Raw genomic sequence first — 11,772 nt, 5'->3', positions numbered from 1 at the left:
TGTTGCTGCCAGCAAAGCCACAATAAACAAGAATGCCCGACATATGCAAACCTCCATCCATAGTACCTGCGGAAAGGCCTCTCGCTCTGTGCTTGCACGACGATATCGCCGTCTTATGGTATTGTGGAATGGACGGTGCGCCGTCAGTTACAATCTGCAGCCCAGCCCAAGAATGCTCGACATATGCAAACCTCCATCCATATTACCTGCGGAAAGGCCTCTCGCTCTGTGCTTGCACGACGATATCGCCGTCTTATGGTATTATGGTATGGATGGGGCGCCGTCAGCTACAATCTGCAGCCTCCCAGCCCATGGTGCCCGCTACATTCGTATGTTCTTACTACTAGATTACTTCGAGGCTGAAATACTTACATTTCTACTGACAGAACTAGAGGTCGTTGCTCCCGAGACAAATTCTGCAAAGATGGCGCACTTGGATGTGGATGCAACAGAAGTGGAGGCGAGTGCAGTGAGGCAGAGCTAGCAGCGAAGCGAAAGGGGATAGGAATCACAGGCAGAGGGCTATAAGTACCTATGCCTTGTGCGTGGGCAATCGATGGTATGCCATGAGCGTGGCCTGCCCGTGAGCGATTCACACCATGCCTCACGACTCGCACGCGCTTCTTCATCCACGGTACCCACCTCTGTTCACCAACGAGCGTCCTTCCGCCTGGTTCAAGAAACATCCGGGGGATCCTCAAGCCCACGAGCAAGAGCTCGACATATAGCTCGAACGGGCAGAGTGCGACGGGGAGGGAGGTCATTCTGAGAATGAATGAGTTGAATATCCAGGTCGGGAATCTGTGGTGCGTTGTTATTCGTTCTTATTTCTGCTGCTCCCTTATCTCCCTTTCTATCTGCTGTGTGCTCACTCGGTGTTTCATTCGGTATTTAATAGCCCGTTCTTCCCTCAGGACAAAGTCTCCGAGTTCGCGCAGATGACGCCGGCCAGCTTTTTTGAGAAATGCAGCGTGCGGCTGGTGACGAGTGGTTATGTAAGCGCGTGGCACGAGACGTTGATCAATGCGGGGAAGGAAGCGAGGGAGATGCAGGAGGTCGGTCGTTTCTTCCTTTTTTGTGCTCGCGATTGTTTTCTAGCCCTCTACCCGTTCTGTTTTATGTATGTTCGTTGTGAGAGAAAGAAGGTACTGACATTGTGGGTTGGTGTGGTTTTCTGTTGGTATAGTTCCTGGACGCGGACAGAGCCCAGCCGAAGACGCTCGAGGAGCGGAACAGACAGCTCGAGAATGAGGTGGATAGGTTCAATGAGGGGAAGAGGATCGAAGATGAGGTGCGTTTACTTTCTTTTCCTCCACACAAGCTCCCAACATATCCACCTCCTTTCATGTCCCGCCTCCTCCATTGATCCCTCGCTCGCCCACCCCATTCCCTCCCCTCGCGTCAACGCTCATATCAAGTAAACTCACCAACTTATTACACCACCAACAAACAGTTCGCAATCCTCGAGCTTCTCCTCAGTACGGCCGCTTCTTCACATCCAGTCGCCGAACCGATCACGACGAAATCGCCGCCGCCACACAGCGAATATGAGTCGGAGGCAGAAGAAGTTGGGCATGGCCGAGAGGTGGAGGGAGATGTTAGTATGGTGTCGATCCCGGAGGACGACGCGAAGGAGGCGGGGGTACTATGGAGGTGGGCGGACGCGGGGATAAGGCCCTGGAGATCAAGAAAGCGGGGAGTCTACAGTCGTTGGCTATGGTCGAGCCGTTACGGAGGAAGGACTCGTTGGCGGGTGGGGAGTCAGAGGGCGTTCAGGGACCAGAGCGACCTACGCAGGAAGAGTCGCTACCGGAACGATCTCCTCGAACTCAGAATGCGACTCGTATTCTGAGTTCACCCATCCTGTCGCCAGCATCCACTGCGACGCTGTTCACTGCACAACCGCCAATTCCATATAGCCCTACAGAACCTCCCATTCTCGAATCCCCTGCATCGTCCAACGTCGTCTATTCCGCCTCCCACCCGCCGCCACCGTCGTCATCTACGCGTACCAGTTTCTTCTACTCCCGCTTTTCTTGCTTTTGTTTCGACGTGTCCGTGTTTGGTTGTAGGATTTGCTGTTCTTTCAGTCTATATTTCCGTCCGTCGGTCTCCGGACACCTTCTGTGCCGCCCTCCTCGTTTATCTCCTTCCTTCGCTTCACCACCCTTCCCTCCCTGCCTCGCCGCCTCCCCACTCCTCATCCCATACCCACATCATCAGCGCGTTCACTCACATCACCTCTCCCCATCCCATCCCCCCACACCCAACAGCCTGCAAAACCTAAACGACGAAGCTACTTGGCGCCTGCTCGAGCTCTCTAAATTCGACAAAGACTGCGGACACGATGTTCTGGCTCAGACGCAACCGGCACTTATTCCAGATGGAGATCTTCAAGCCCGCGACCGTGAGCTTGACGGCGCGAGATAGAAGATATGCGAGAGCCGTCGAGGCGTGTTTTAGTGGGGCGCAGCTGAGGGTATGTGTGGCCCTTCCTCCCCCCTCACTCTTTCCCCTCCCTTCTTTCGTTCCTTGGTGATGGTCAGACTGCATTGACACATGACTGACATATTGCGGATCCAATTGTAGACGCTCGTATGCCAGTGCCACGACGATTATAGGCTGATGAACAAGCTCATTATAGACTCGACGGAAGTGTTCAGGAGGAAAGTGAGGATCACGATGTGGCTCAACTCGGGCGATGGGGAAGGCGCGTGAGGTACGGGAAATTTCCTTCCCTTTGATCCCCCTGCTTCCCTCCTTCCTTTCCTTCATGTCCACTGCTTCCACTACTTTGGACTGGTCGATGGGCAAAGATGCTGACTTGAACGATGTGCCGTTTGTTTGATTCGTTATATAGCCCGCTAAGTACAGTTTCGATGGTTATGCGGTCGAGTATGTCAAGTCTCCCGACGGGCTGTATAAATTCTTGAGCATGGACGTGCAGTTGCACCGGACGGTACGTTCTTCCCTCTCCCGTCCCGTCCCGTCCTCTGTCGCAGGCACACTCTGACACTTACGCTAACACTTTCGCTTGCAGCCCATCACCCTGAACCCGATCAACCACCAACAATACGAAGACATCGTGCCGATCATCTTCAACCCCGGCAGCAGGAACTTCATCACGAAGATGACAATGAACAGGGTGATGCGGTCCGCGTATGGACAGTAGCTTGCGCATGGGAGTAGGACTGGAGAGAGACCCAGCTCCGCGCCGGCGGTGATCTCGCTGGCTTGGTACCCAAGCTTGACTACCTATACCGCATGGGGGTCAGAGGAATATTCATCTCTGGAACGCCCTTCTTGAACATGTTATGGCAGGCTGACAGTACGTGTGCTCTTCGTCTCTCACCTTTCTTTTGCTCACCCAACCCCCTCCCCCTCCAGGTTATTCTCCACTCGACTTCACCGTTCTCGATCCCCATTATGGCACAATCGACGACTACAACGCAATGATCTCCGAGGTCCACGCCCGCGGAATGTACGTTATGGCGGACTTTACAGTCGGTACCATGTCCGATTTGATTGGCTTCTCTGGGTAAGAACAATTCATCGCTTGCCCTTTCCCGCACATCTGATGCTCTCTCTCCAGCTACCTCAACGGGTCCACTCCTTTCGATCTCAATACGAAGCCGTCTGGAAGCATCCCGATCTCATGCCATGGGGCTCTGATGGGTACAAGACTTTCTCGGTCAGTTGACTCGTCGTGTTCGTCACGCCGCTCACGCTGTCACTGTCGTCTCCGTCGAGACTAATGGCTGCCTCGAGTCCGACTTTGATCAGTACGGTGATATGGACTTTCGGTGTCCATCCTGATTGGCAACGTCAGCTCGCCAAGTTCGCCTCCGTGCAGGATTATCTGCGCGAATGGGAGCCCACCGTCATGGCCAAGCTCACGACTTTCTCGTGCTTGACTATCACCGCGCTCGGCGTTGGCGTTATCCTTATCGACAAGTCCACACAGGCCACCGTCGACGCTTTGGCTATCTGGGCCTCTGCGACCAGGAAGTGTGCTTACGACCTTGGCAAGAAAAACTTCTTCATCACCGGTGAAGTTACGGGTGGTGATACCTTCGGTTCATAGTACTAGTAGGTCTTTCGTCTCTCTTTCAGCCGTGATGTTTTCTGACTTGCATCTACAGTGGCAGAGGCAGGACCCCGACTCAGCTTCCCAGTAACTTCGACATCGCCGCCAACCTGACCGCCAACCAGAGCCAGTGCTTCCTTCGGGACGAGTCCGACAATGGTCTTGACGCCGTCGCCTTCCACTACTCCACCTACCGCTCTCTCACTCGTTTCTTTGGAATGGACGGCAATTTGGCCGACGCTTACGATATCGACGTCAACTTCGTTACCTCTTGGAACCAGATGTTCGTCGACAATGACTTCTTGAATGCCATCACTGGCGACGTGGACCCGAGACACATGTTCGGTACCAGCGATTTCGATGTGTTCCGCTAGTCGAGTTTGGAGACTCAAAAAGCTGCCTTTGCTACTTTTATCACCACACTAGTCATGCCTGGCATATCTTTGGTTCGTACCCAACCATACTTGACACCTTGGCTCTCGCTGACGTATGTGCTGCAGATTTACCATGGTGAAGAGCAGAACGTCTACTTATACGATACCACCGCACAGAATTACCTCTACGGGTGAGTGCTCCATGAAGTTGATACGCGAACCTCCACTCATTGCGAATTTTTACAGCCGTCAAGCCATGATCAGTAATAAGGCCTGGCAGCGTCATGGATGTCACCATCTCGGATCGGAGCAGTACTACAACATCGCGCTCGACAAGTCTCTCATCGGCTGCCTCGACGACTGGAACTCTCTCGACCACTTCGATCCCATAATGAACAGCCGTCGTATGATGGCTCACATGTTCTACCTTCACTTCGTCTACGGCGCTCTCCAAAATGGTTTCGGTCTCGTGCAACAGGGCAACTGGGCTTATCAGATTGAGCGCCCCGGTTCTAACGGTACCGCGACCGAGATAGGTCTTTGGTCGATCTCCCGTTCGGATATTACCTCGCAAACCCTCAGCGGAAACAACCCCGACGAAGTTTGGATGCTCTACACCAACGAGCACACCACGAAAACCTGGACGTATGACTGCACTAGCTCTAACCTGATCTCTACTCTATACCAGGCCGACACCATCGTCCGGAATCTGTTCTATCCCTACGGGAACTGAACTCTTCAAGGCTCGCTGTCCTCGTACAATAAAGACAACCAAGTGCCTTATTTCGGTTGTCTGGACTCGACCACGATGGACCCTTACAGCTTCAACGTCCTCGTCCCTCAAGACGTCTGGGTGGCACCTCTCCTTGCCTTGACGAAATTCACTCCTGGCCACGATTATCTTATCCTTTCCAAGTCGACGACCGTCCAAGTCTCGCTCGAGTTTGATACCCCGATGGACTGCCCGACCGTCACCGCCGCGGTCTCTCCCAATGTCTTCCTCTGGGAACAGCACCTCGCCTTCGATTGATACCGACACTGTCACGTGTGTCACTCTGACGAACGCTCTTGTCTCCTTGCTCTCTGGGGACGCTCCTTCGGCCTGGTCGTGGACCGCGAACATCAAGGATATGTCTGACGGTATCCTTCAAATCATCGTCGACAACCCGACGAGTCAAGCCAGTACTAAGTCTGGCGTACGTACCGTTCCTCTGTATTTCTTACTTCAACAGTGTTACTTATACCGTTGGCTGTGTAGAGGCTGTCGACACGCTCCTCCTTCGCAAGGGTCTGGCGAACAACGTCATGGTCTTCACCGAGGCAGACTACGATAACGATGCGTTCTCATACTCGAATGGCCAGTACCAGTTCACGCACAAAGCACTAGGCGCTGAGATGTTCAGGTACTCGTTGAACTTTGGCAAGAACCGGACGTCCTGGAAGGAATGGGAGGCTACGACGTACATCGCCTCGGACGTCTTCTCGGACGAATCCATTTTATGGGACGGGCAGCACATTCTCATGCAGTGTACGCAGCCTCCCGTCATCTCTTGTTTTCGTGCTAAGGCTGACCTTTTTTCCACCGCGTAGACTGGAGTACTTATGATTCGGGTGTTGATGCCACTATGGAACACACCGGCGATGGTACTTAGGAATTGGAAATCATGGCGACGTGGCCCACGTACATCCAGCTCAACGTCTACGCCTACGACTCGTACTACTACGGTGATGTCGACAGGGACGGTGTTCCCGACCGTCTGCCGCCCAACACTGCAGCGTCCAACTACCTCAACATGTCCGCTCCTCCGAAACCTCATCTGGCTTGGGACCTTGTCGTCGACGATTTGGACTACACTTGGTATCTCGAGCCTCGCGGAGAGTCCGTCGTCGCCACTACGATGTATGCGCTTCTTTTATCCATCCCGTTCATCACTGTTACCCTCGCTGTCGTCATCTTCATGTGGTCATTCTACGGTATCAAGCACAACAAGTGGGGTGTCAAGCCTGCAAAGGATCACAATCACTACCTCCTCGGCGTGCTCGAAAACAAGCCGAAAACGGACCCCAAGGATGGCACCGCCATGTCGGAAAAGCTCTTCTGGAATCACAAAGCGCACGATATCATGGGTTGGCCAGAAGACAAGAACAAGCATCGAAAGGTTCCCTCATCGCGACGCTCGAGTACGAGATTATCGATTGGGAGCTTAAGGTCAAGATCGGTGGTCTTGGTGTCTTGTCGAGTTTGAGAAGGTTCAATGCGCCGGCGGTGCATTCACGAGCCAATGCGGCGTAGTCCTTTGTATCAACACCGGTGGCAGCTGACGATGACCTGATACGGAAATAATGATAGGCAGAAGATGCGTCTGCAGCAAAGAAGAGAGCGCTCGCATTTCCGGCGACGCCGTGGCATAGCCCTGGACCCTTGCGCAGGAGGCCTGCAGTCATGACGAGAGTCGACGCTTTATACATTGAGTCAATGACTGCGTGAAGAAGGTCTGGAGCGACTGAGAGGGCGGATGAAGGGGTTGCATGGAGCTGAACGAGAGTCGAGAAGAGGGGAATGATACCAGGCGCGCCGTGGCACCATCTGATGGATGGCGTAAATACAAACCAAAAAGAGTTGCAAAACGGCTGCCAGCTTACTGTACGAGATCTTCTGGTCCGTGCTTCGCATGCCGGCGAATTTCGTGACGTGCCATGGCCTTTGAGGGCCAGTTACCTGTGTGGGGATCTTGGAGGCAGAGGAGGAAAGTTAGTATGATGAACCTTGAAATCGTTTATCGTGTTGATATGACAGGTGTGCCCATTTATCTGGCGAAGATAAAATGCAGGGTCAGGCATTCCAGAGCTTCGATTTGGGAGGGTCCAGCAACTTTCTGGCACTGACCGGCTTCCAGTGCTGACGCCGGCCGACAAATCAGTGAATACATGGCACTTCCGATGAGTCAAAGTTATGAATGTGTACGGTGTTAACTGGACCGAAGAGTAACCCAGAAAAACAAAGCATGGTCAGCGTGAAGCTTGAAGTGAGAACGGTGTGGACGGTCGAACAGTAAGGAGCGCCCTGGAGCGCCACAGTGGCACGAGTGCGAAGTTTACGTAACACACTGACGCGTCGCGTCCCCGACGCGCTCGGATTCGAAGTTCGGCCCAATTTCAGTTCTCCCTTGGCTCTCCCCACACCACCGATAACTACAATGTCATCCTCTTCGAAGCCATCCGACACTGCAAAGACTGCAGAGAAGACAAAGACGGAGGATGCGCAGCCCCATCTCGGTGTTCTAGAGGAAGATGACGAGTTCGAGGAGTTCGCCGTTCAAGGTGCGTCTTCACGTCACTCGCTCAAGGACCGAAGCTGATCATTCTATTTCATGGTTTGTCCATGATCGAATAGACTGGGACGACTCGCAGACCGACCTCGCTCACCTTGGAGGAGCTGCTCCTGGTGCCGCCAAGTCTGGCGGAGACAAGCTTTGGGAGGATAACTGGGACGATGATGATATCGAGGATGAGTTCAGTGTGCAGTTGAGGTGCGTCAGACTCGCATCTATGTTTGTCGTTGGGTCTCACCGATTTGGTACGGTTGGTAGGAATGAGCTGGCCAAGACGGGCAAGGGGACGGCCGAGCCCATGCAGCACTGAGAAGTGAGGCGTGGTCAGGATATCTTGAGGTCCACGGCGAGTGTCCCTGTACCTATGTATCTGAACCACATCAAACGCATGATCATCTCTGGGTACGCCTCTAGTATTGAGATCATAATGTTTTAGACACGCTGAACGTCGTATATACGCGTAGTATCAATTGTAATGTTACTTCTTACCGCATGGGTGTGCTGTCATGTTTGAACATGCTCATATCCATTGATCCCAATCGAGGTCCTCGTCGGAACACTTCCACCCTTGAATATATCCCAGAACCGATCGCAATATGATCCTTACAGGAAAAGGTACGTACCGCCGAGAAAGCTGTGCACAGCTCTTCAAAACAATATGAATCGACAGAAGAGGCCAGCCTCAAGGACATGACACGGCATGTACCTTCTTCATTTATTCCTAAGTTCCAGAGACGCAATCATGCTCCACTGGGTGCCGTTGATCTCATTGTGCGACTTCGGGCAGCTTCATGCGGAGCACCTATCCATGAAATTCACCATCGCGATAGACCACCGCTGAGATGGTTGATGACCGGCTTTGGAAGCAATGACGATGTCGGAGTTTTACAGCCTACAGGTTTGCGGATCGAGGAAGTTTTTGTTTGACAGACAGAAAGAGCCCAGGCGGACGCCAGCTCCACCATAATGCTTATAGCCTCGCTTCTCTGCCGGTTTCTGCGAGACCGTCATCCCCCCATAGATTTCGCGCGATCTTTTGGTAAAAGTACTGTTTATTTATCCTGGGCGGCTTTGCGACAAGTTGAAGCGTCGAATTCCGAGACTCGGGTCCCAGTGGAAGCCTGATCATGAGCAGCAATGGCAGTTTCAGCCCAGTCGTGATACCGGAGGCTGAGGTTGTCAGCCTCATGAGCCAGATGTGCGTGTAATTCACTCATCTTTTGTGGTTTGGTATACTGAAATGGACTTGCTATGCAGGCGGGTTCTGCGCGCCGTGTCTCTCGCCGGTCTTAGTCTGTGGTTCTAGTCCCTCTTTTCACCGGACGTCCCCAAATCTGACTCTTTTGCAGTTCTGATTTATTATGGTTAGTCTTTTCGTGTCTTGAAACTGTCAATCACCTTCTCGTGTATCGCTCCGCACGGCTGACCCGGGCATCAGACTATGCTTTGACCTTCAAGGTCGAGCAGCGCTTCAACTGGAAACAAAACGGCCTTTTTACACCCAACACGCTCCTTTTCTTTTTCATTCGATAGTATTAAGATTTCTACCTTTGTTCTGGATGACCTTCGTTGGACCGCCTGTGTCGTTAAACCTGTGCGTCTCCCACCAGTTCCCCTTGATTTCACAGGCCTGATATTCAGTCTCATGAGCTTATGTGCCCATATTCTACCCGCAGATGTCCAAAATTGAGGATTTATGGTGGATGGGTGATCGCGATCCTTCAATTCTCTGTGGCTGGTAGGCATTCTTGATGACTTACTCAATAACAACCCCATTAACGTTACATGTCATGCTAGGTGCAACTTGCGCATGACAGCGCTATATGCAGGCTCTGTAGCGCGTCGTTATGTCACAGGGTTGGTGTGGGCCCTGAGCGTCGTCAACCTAATTATTTTTATCGTACGTTCTGTTGTAGCTCTGTCATAAGACACGAGAGATGAACGTATCAATATCACACTCATAGGTTGGCGCTGCACAGCTAGCACATCTCCCGACGAGTGCACTCACAGAAGAGCTTGAAGAGGCACTCTCGTTCCTGGGATGTGGAGTGGACAATTACTTGTCATCATTTGTGTACGCTCCTTTTGTCCTCCCCTCCCTCACTTTGCAATTCCACCGTCGGCGTAGCGGCCAAGGCGCGCTCTTTCATCCTCGTTTTCAACATGAAGATGCGAGTTATCTTGAGTTTACAGCCTATTCCACAGCCTGGATAGTCAGTCTCGTATACGACGCCGTCGTCTTCTGTCTTACGGTCAACAAATATTTGAACCTGGGATGGTCGAACCCGAGAACTTTGTGGCGTGTCATGCTGCAGGATAGTGCGTTCCATTCTCTGTTTGAGTATCATGCTGCAAGCCCTGGATCGCTGAATCTTCCTGGTGTGTTAGGCATCACGTACTTCAGGTATGTAGCTCATCCTCTGCTTTCAATGTCGACAATCATTGAATTTTGCGAGTTAGTGCGCTCTTGTTAGTGAACCTCGCCAACATACTGGTGTTGCTGGTGCGCCACAATCGTTTCCGTTTTGCGAGAATTGATACATGACTGACTGACGTTTCCGCATGTCCGCTCATTTAGTACGCGCAAGTGAGTACAGTCTCCATCCACACAACTGTGGTCATATTCCCAATAGGTCTCTGATACGATTCCGATAGGAAATAACACGGGGTACCGCCACCACATTGACGAAGCTGTGAGTCCCGCCCTGAGTCTCGTAGACGTATACACCCTCCCTACTTCCTTCATCCCATTCTCATGCACTTGTCTACTACCCTCACTAACGCTCGCCTTCTCCTAAACACTTACGACAACTGAAAATCTAATCTGTTGTCTTTTACGAACGCGGACTCTCATCGATTCGCATCACTCGACTCATGATGAACCTTCGCCTTCAACACAAAGCCTTTCAAGACCGGTCCATCGATGCACTGGAAGTCGAACTCGAAAACATGGGGGTCGACTGTGGGGCTGACAGCCTGAGTGCTTCCGCTTTTGCTATCGCGACGGAAACACGCCTCAGTGCAGATTCGTCTGGTTGGAGGACGGGCAGTGGGCGCGATACTAGGACGCCTGGGACAAGGGACTCCTGAAATTCAAGAGGGTTCAGCATGGATGCGAATGTCAGGTTCGAGAGCGGTAGCAATGTAATTACGAACGAGAGTCTAGGCAGCCAGTCGACTAGGAAGTCGCTCGATGAAGATGACTAGACTGACATTAACATTGAACCGGCCTTTTTTGCGGGTGTGAATGTGTGAAAACCGGTGAAACATCATCTCAAATATATCAAAAGACCTCTGGTTAGTTGATGTTTCATCAGATATACAAATTACTACTCACGGTTGCACTCCACCGTGACCCTCGACGGCCACTTCAGCTAGTCAGTCTCCGGTCTGCTCCCGAGGTATACTAGACCGTGAAAGGCCCCAGCTAAGAGCTTGAACGAGAAGGGGCGTAGTATACTTATCCGACCCGTCCAAGGCGAGACTGGAAGTCTGATCGTTTCTTGTGCTTTGAACTCAATGGATAACCGAGCGCTCCAAGCCAATGATAATGAAAGAGCATGTATATTCAAAGCCATCAAAACAATCGATAAAAGAGGCACGGTGTACGAGAGCATGGGGCAAATAAAATGACAACGAGAGAATTCGAGGAGATGAAAGCATACAAACACGATATTACACAACGAAAATGAGCGATGTCCATACAGAGTTCCGGGGGTGAAAATTCTGCATCTAAGTTGCCCTCGGCTCTGGAATCTTGACCATGTTCTGAGCACCAGCCAGCCAGGTAGCGCCAAAATATTTCTTGAATGGCCAACTCTGGGTTACAGACAGAGGGCCCCAGGCCTCGTCCTCTTTGCACTTCCAGAACTGCTTGGGAGTCTCCTCAGGCCCCGCGATGGCAATGACGGAGATATGGTCCGGAATTTTCGCTTCCTCCTCGGCGGATAGTGGGACCAGAGGCTCGTAGTCTCCGTGC

General features: G+C 52.2%; 5 protein-coding genes across 5 annotated transcripts; all 5 read left to right on the top strand.

The window, feature by feature from the left end:
* Positions 1-172: 172 nt before the first annotated feature.
* STEHIDRAFT_163457 (uncharacterized protein) lies at positions 173-2,287 on the top strand (the record flags this gene model as incomplete). The annotated part of the gene is made up of 8 exons (XM_007311147.1): positions 173-329; positions 387-469; positions 703-806; positions 899-1,055; positions 1,187-1,291; positions 1,454-1,642; positions 1,708-2,008; positions 2,073-2,287. The coding sequence occupies 8 exons, from the start codon at positions 173-175 to the stop codon at positions 2,285-2,287; spliced, it is 1,311 nt and encodes a 436-aa protein (XP_007311209.1).
* A 60-nt stretch (positions 2,288-2,347) lies between these two features.
* On the top strand, positions 2,348-5,194 carry STEHIDRAFT_163456 (glycoside hydrolase; the record flags this gene model as incomplete). The annotated part of the gene is made up of 12 exons (XM_007311146.1): positions 2,348-2,479; positions 2,590-2,670; positions 2,861-2,959; positions 3,041-3,145; positions 3,190-3,328; positions 3,388-3,538; positions 3,593-3,691; positions 3,784-4,083; positions 4,143-4,432; positions 4,514-4,533; positions 4,588-4,652; positions 4,708-5,194. 12 exons carry the CDS (start codon positions 2,348-2,350, stop codon positions 5,192-5,194), a joined length of 1,968 nt encoding a protein of 655 aa, XP_007311208.1.
* A 259-nt stretch (positions 5,195-5,453) lies between these two features.
* STEHIDRAFT_143093 (uncharacterized protein) lies at positions 5,454-6,754 on the top strand (the record flags this gene model as incomplete). The annotated part of the gene is made up of 5 exons (XM_007311145.1): positions 5,454-5,661; positions 5,720-5,989; positions 6,052-6,074; positions 6,114-6,588; positions 6,621-6,754. 5 exons carry the CDS (start codon positions 5,454-5,456, stop codon positions 6,752-6,754), a joined length of 1,110 nt encoding a protein of 369 aa, XP_007311207.1.
* Positions 6,755-7,636: 882 nt separating this feature from the next.
* On the top strand, positions 7,637-8,358 carry STEHIDRAFT_126321 (uncharacterized protein). Its single transcript, XM_007311144.1, has 4 exons — positions 7,637-7,782; positions 7,856-7,991; positions 8,052-8,195; positions 8,258-8,358. The coding sequence occupies exons 1-3, from the start codon at positions 7,659-7,661 to the stop codon at positions 8,101-8,103; spliced, it is 312 nt and encodes a 103-aa protein (XP_007311206.1). The 5' UTR covers positions 7,637-7,658; the 3' UTR covers positions 8,104-8,195; positions 8,258-8,358.
* A 1,111-nt stretch (positions 8,359-9,469) lies between these two features.
* On the top strand, positions 9,470-10,490 carry STEHIDRAFT_163453 (uncharacterized protein; the record flags this gene model as incomplete). Its single annotated transcript, XM_007311143.1, has 7 exons — positions 9,470-9,531; positions 9,591-9,693; positions 9,758-10,112; positions 10,182-10,197; positions 10,254-10,296; positions 10,372-10,380; positions 10,449-10,490. The coding sequence occupies 7 exons, from the start codon at positions 9,470-9,472 to the stop codon at positions 10,488-10,490; spliced, it is 630 nt and encodes a 209-aa protein (XP_007311205.1).
* Between the last annotated feature and the right edge of the window lie 1,282 nt (positions 10,491-11,772).

Source organism: Stereum hirsutum (assembly GCF_000264905.1).
Source record: "Stereum hirsutum FP-91666 SS1 unplaced genomic scaffold STEHIscaffold_24, whole genome shotgun sequence".
Classification (NCBI taxonomy): Eukaryota; Fungi; Basidiomycota; class Agaricomycetes; order Russulales; family Stereaceae; genus Stereum; species Stereum hirsutum.
The sequence above is the reverse complement of the archived record's forward strand: the minus strand, read 5'-3'. Positions and strand labels throughout refer to the sequence as shown.

Bases quoted from the DNA above. Each gene is read 5' to 3' on its own strand.
- STEHIDRAFT_126321 (XM_007311144.1), top strand. From the start codon at position 7,659: ATGTCATCCTCTTCGAAGCCATCCGACACTGCAAAGACTGCAGAGAAG. The intron at 7,783-7,855 runs GTGCGTCTTCAC...ATGATCGAATAG, and splicing joins CGAGGAGTTCGCCGTTCAAG to ACTGGGACGACTCGCAGACC. The intron at 7,992-8,051 runs GTGCGTCAGACT...TACGGTTGGTAG, and splicing joins GAGTTCAGTGTGCAGTTGAG to GAATGAGCTGGCCAAGACGG.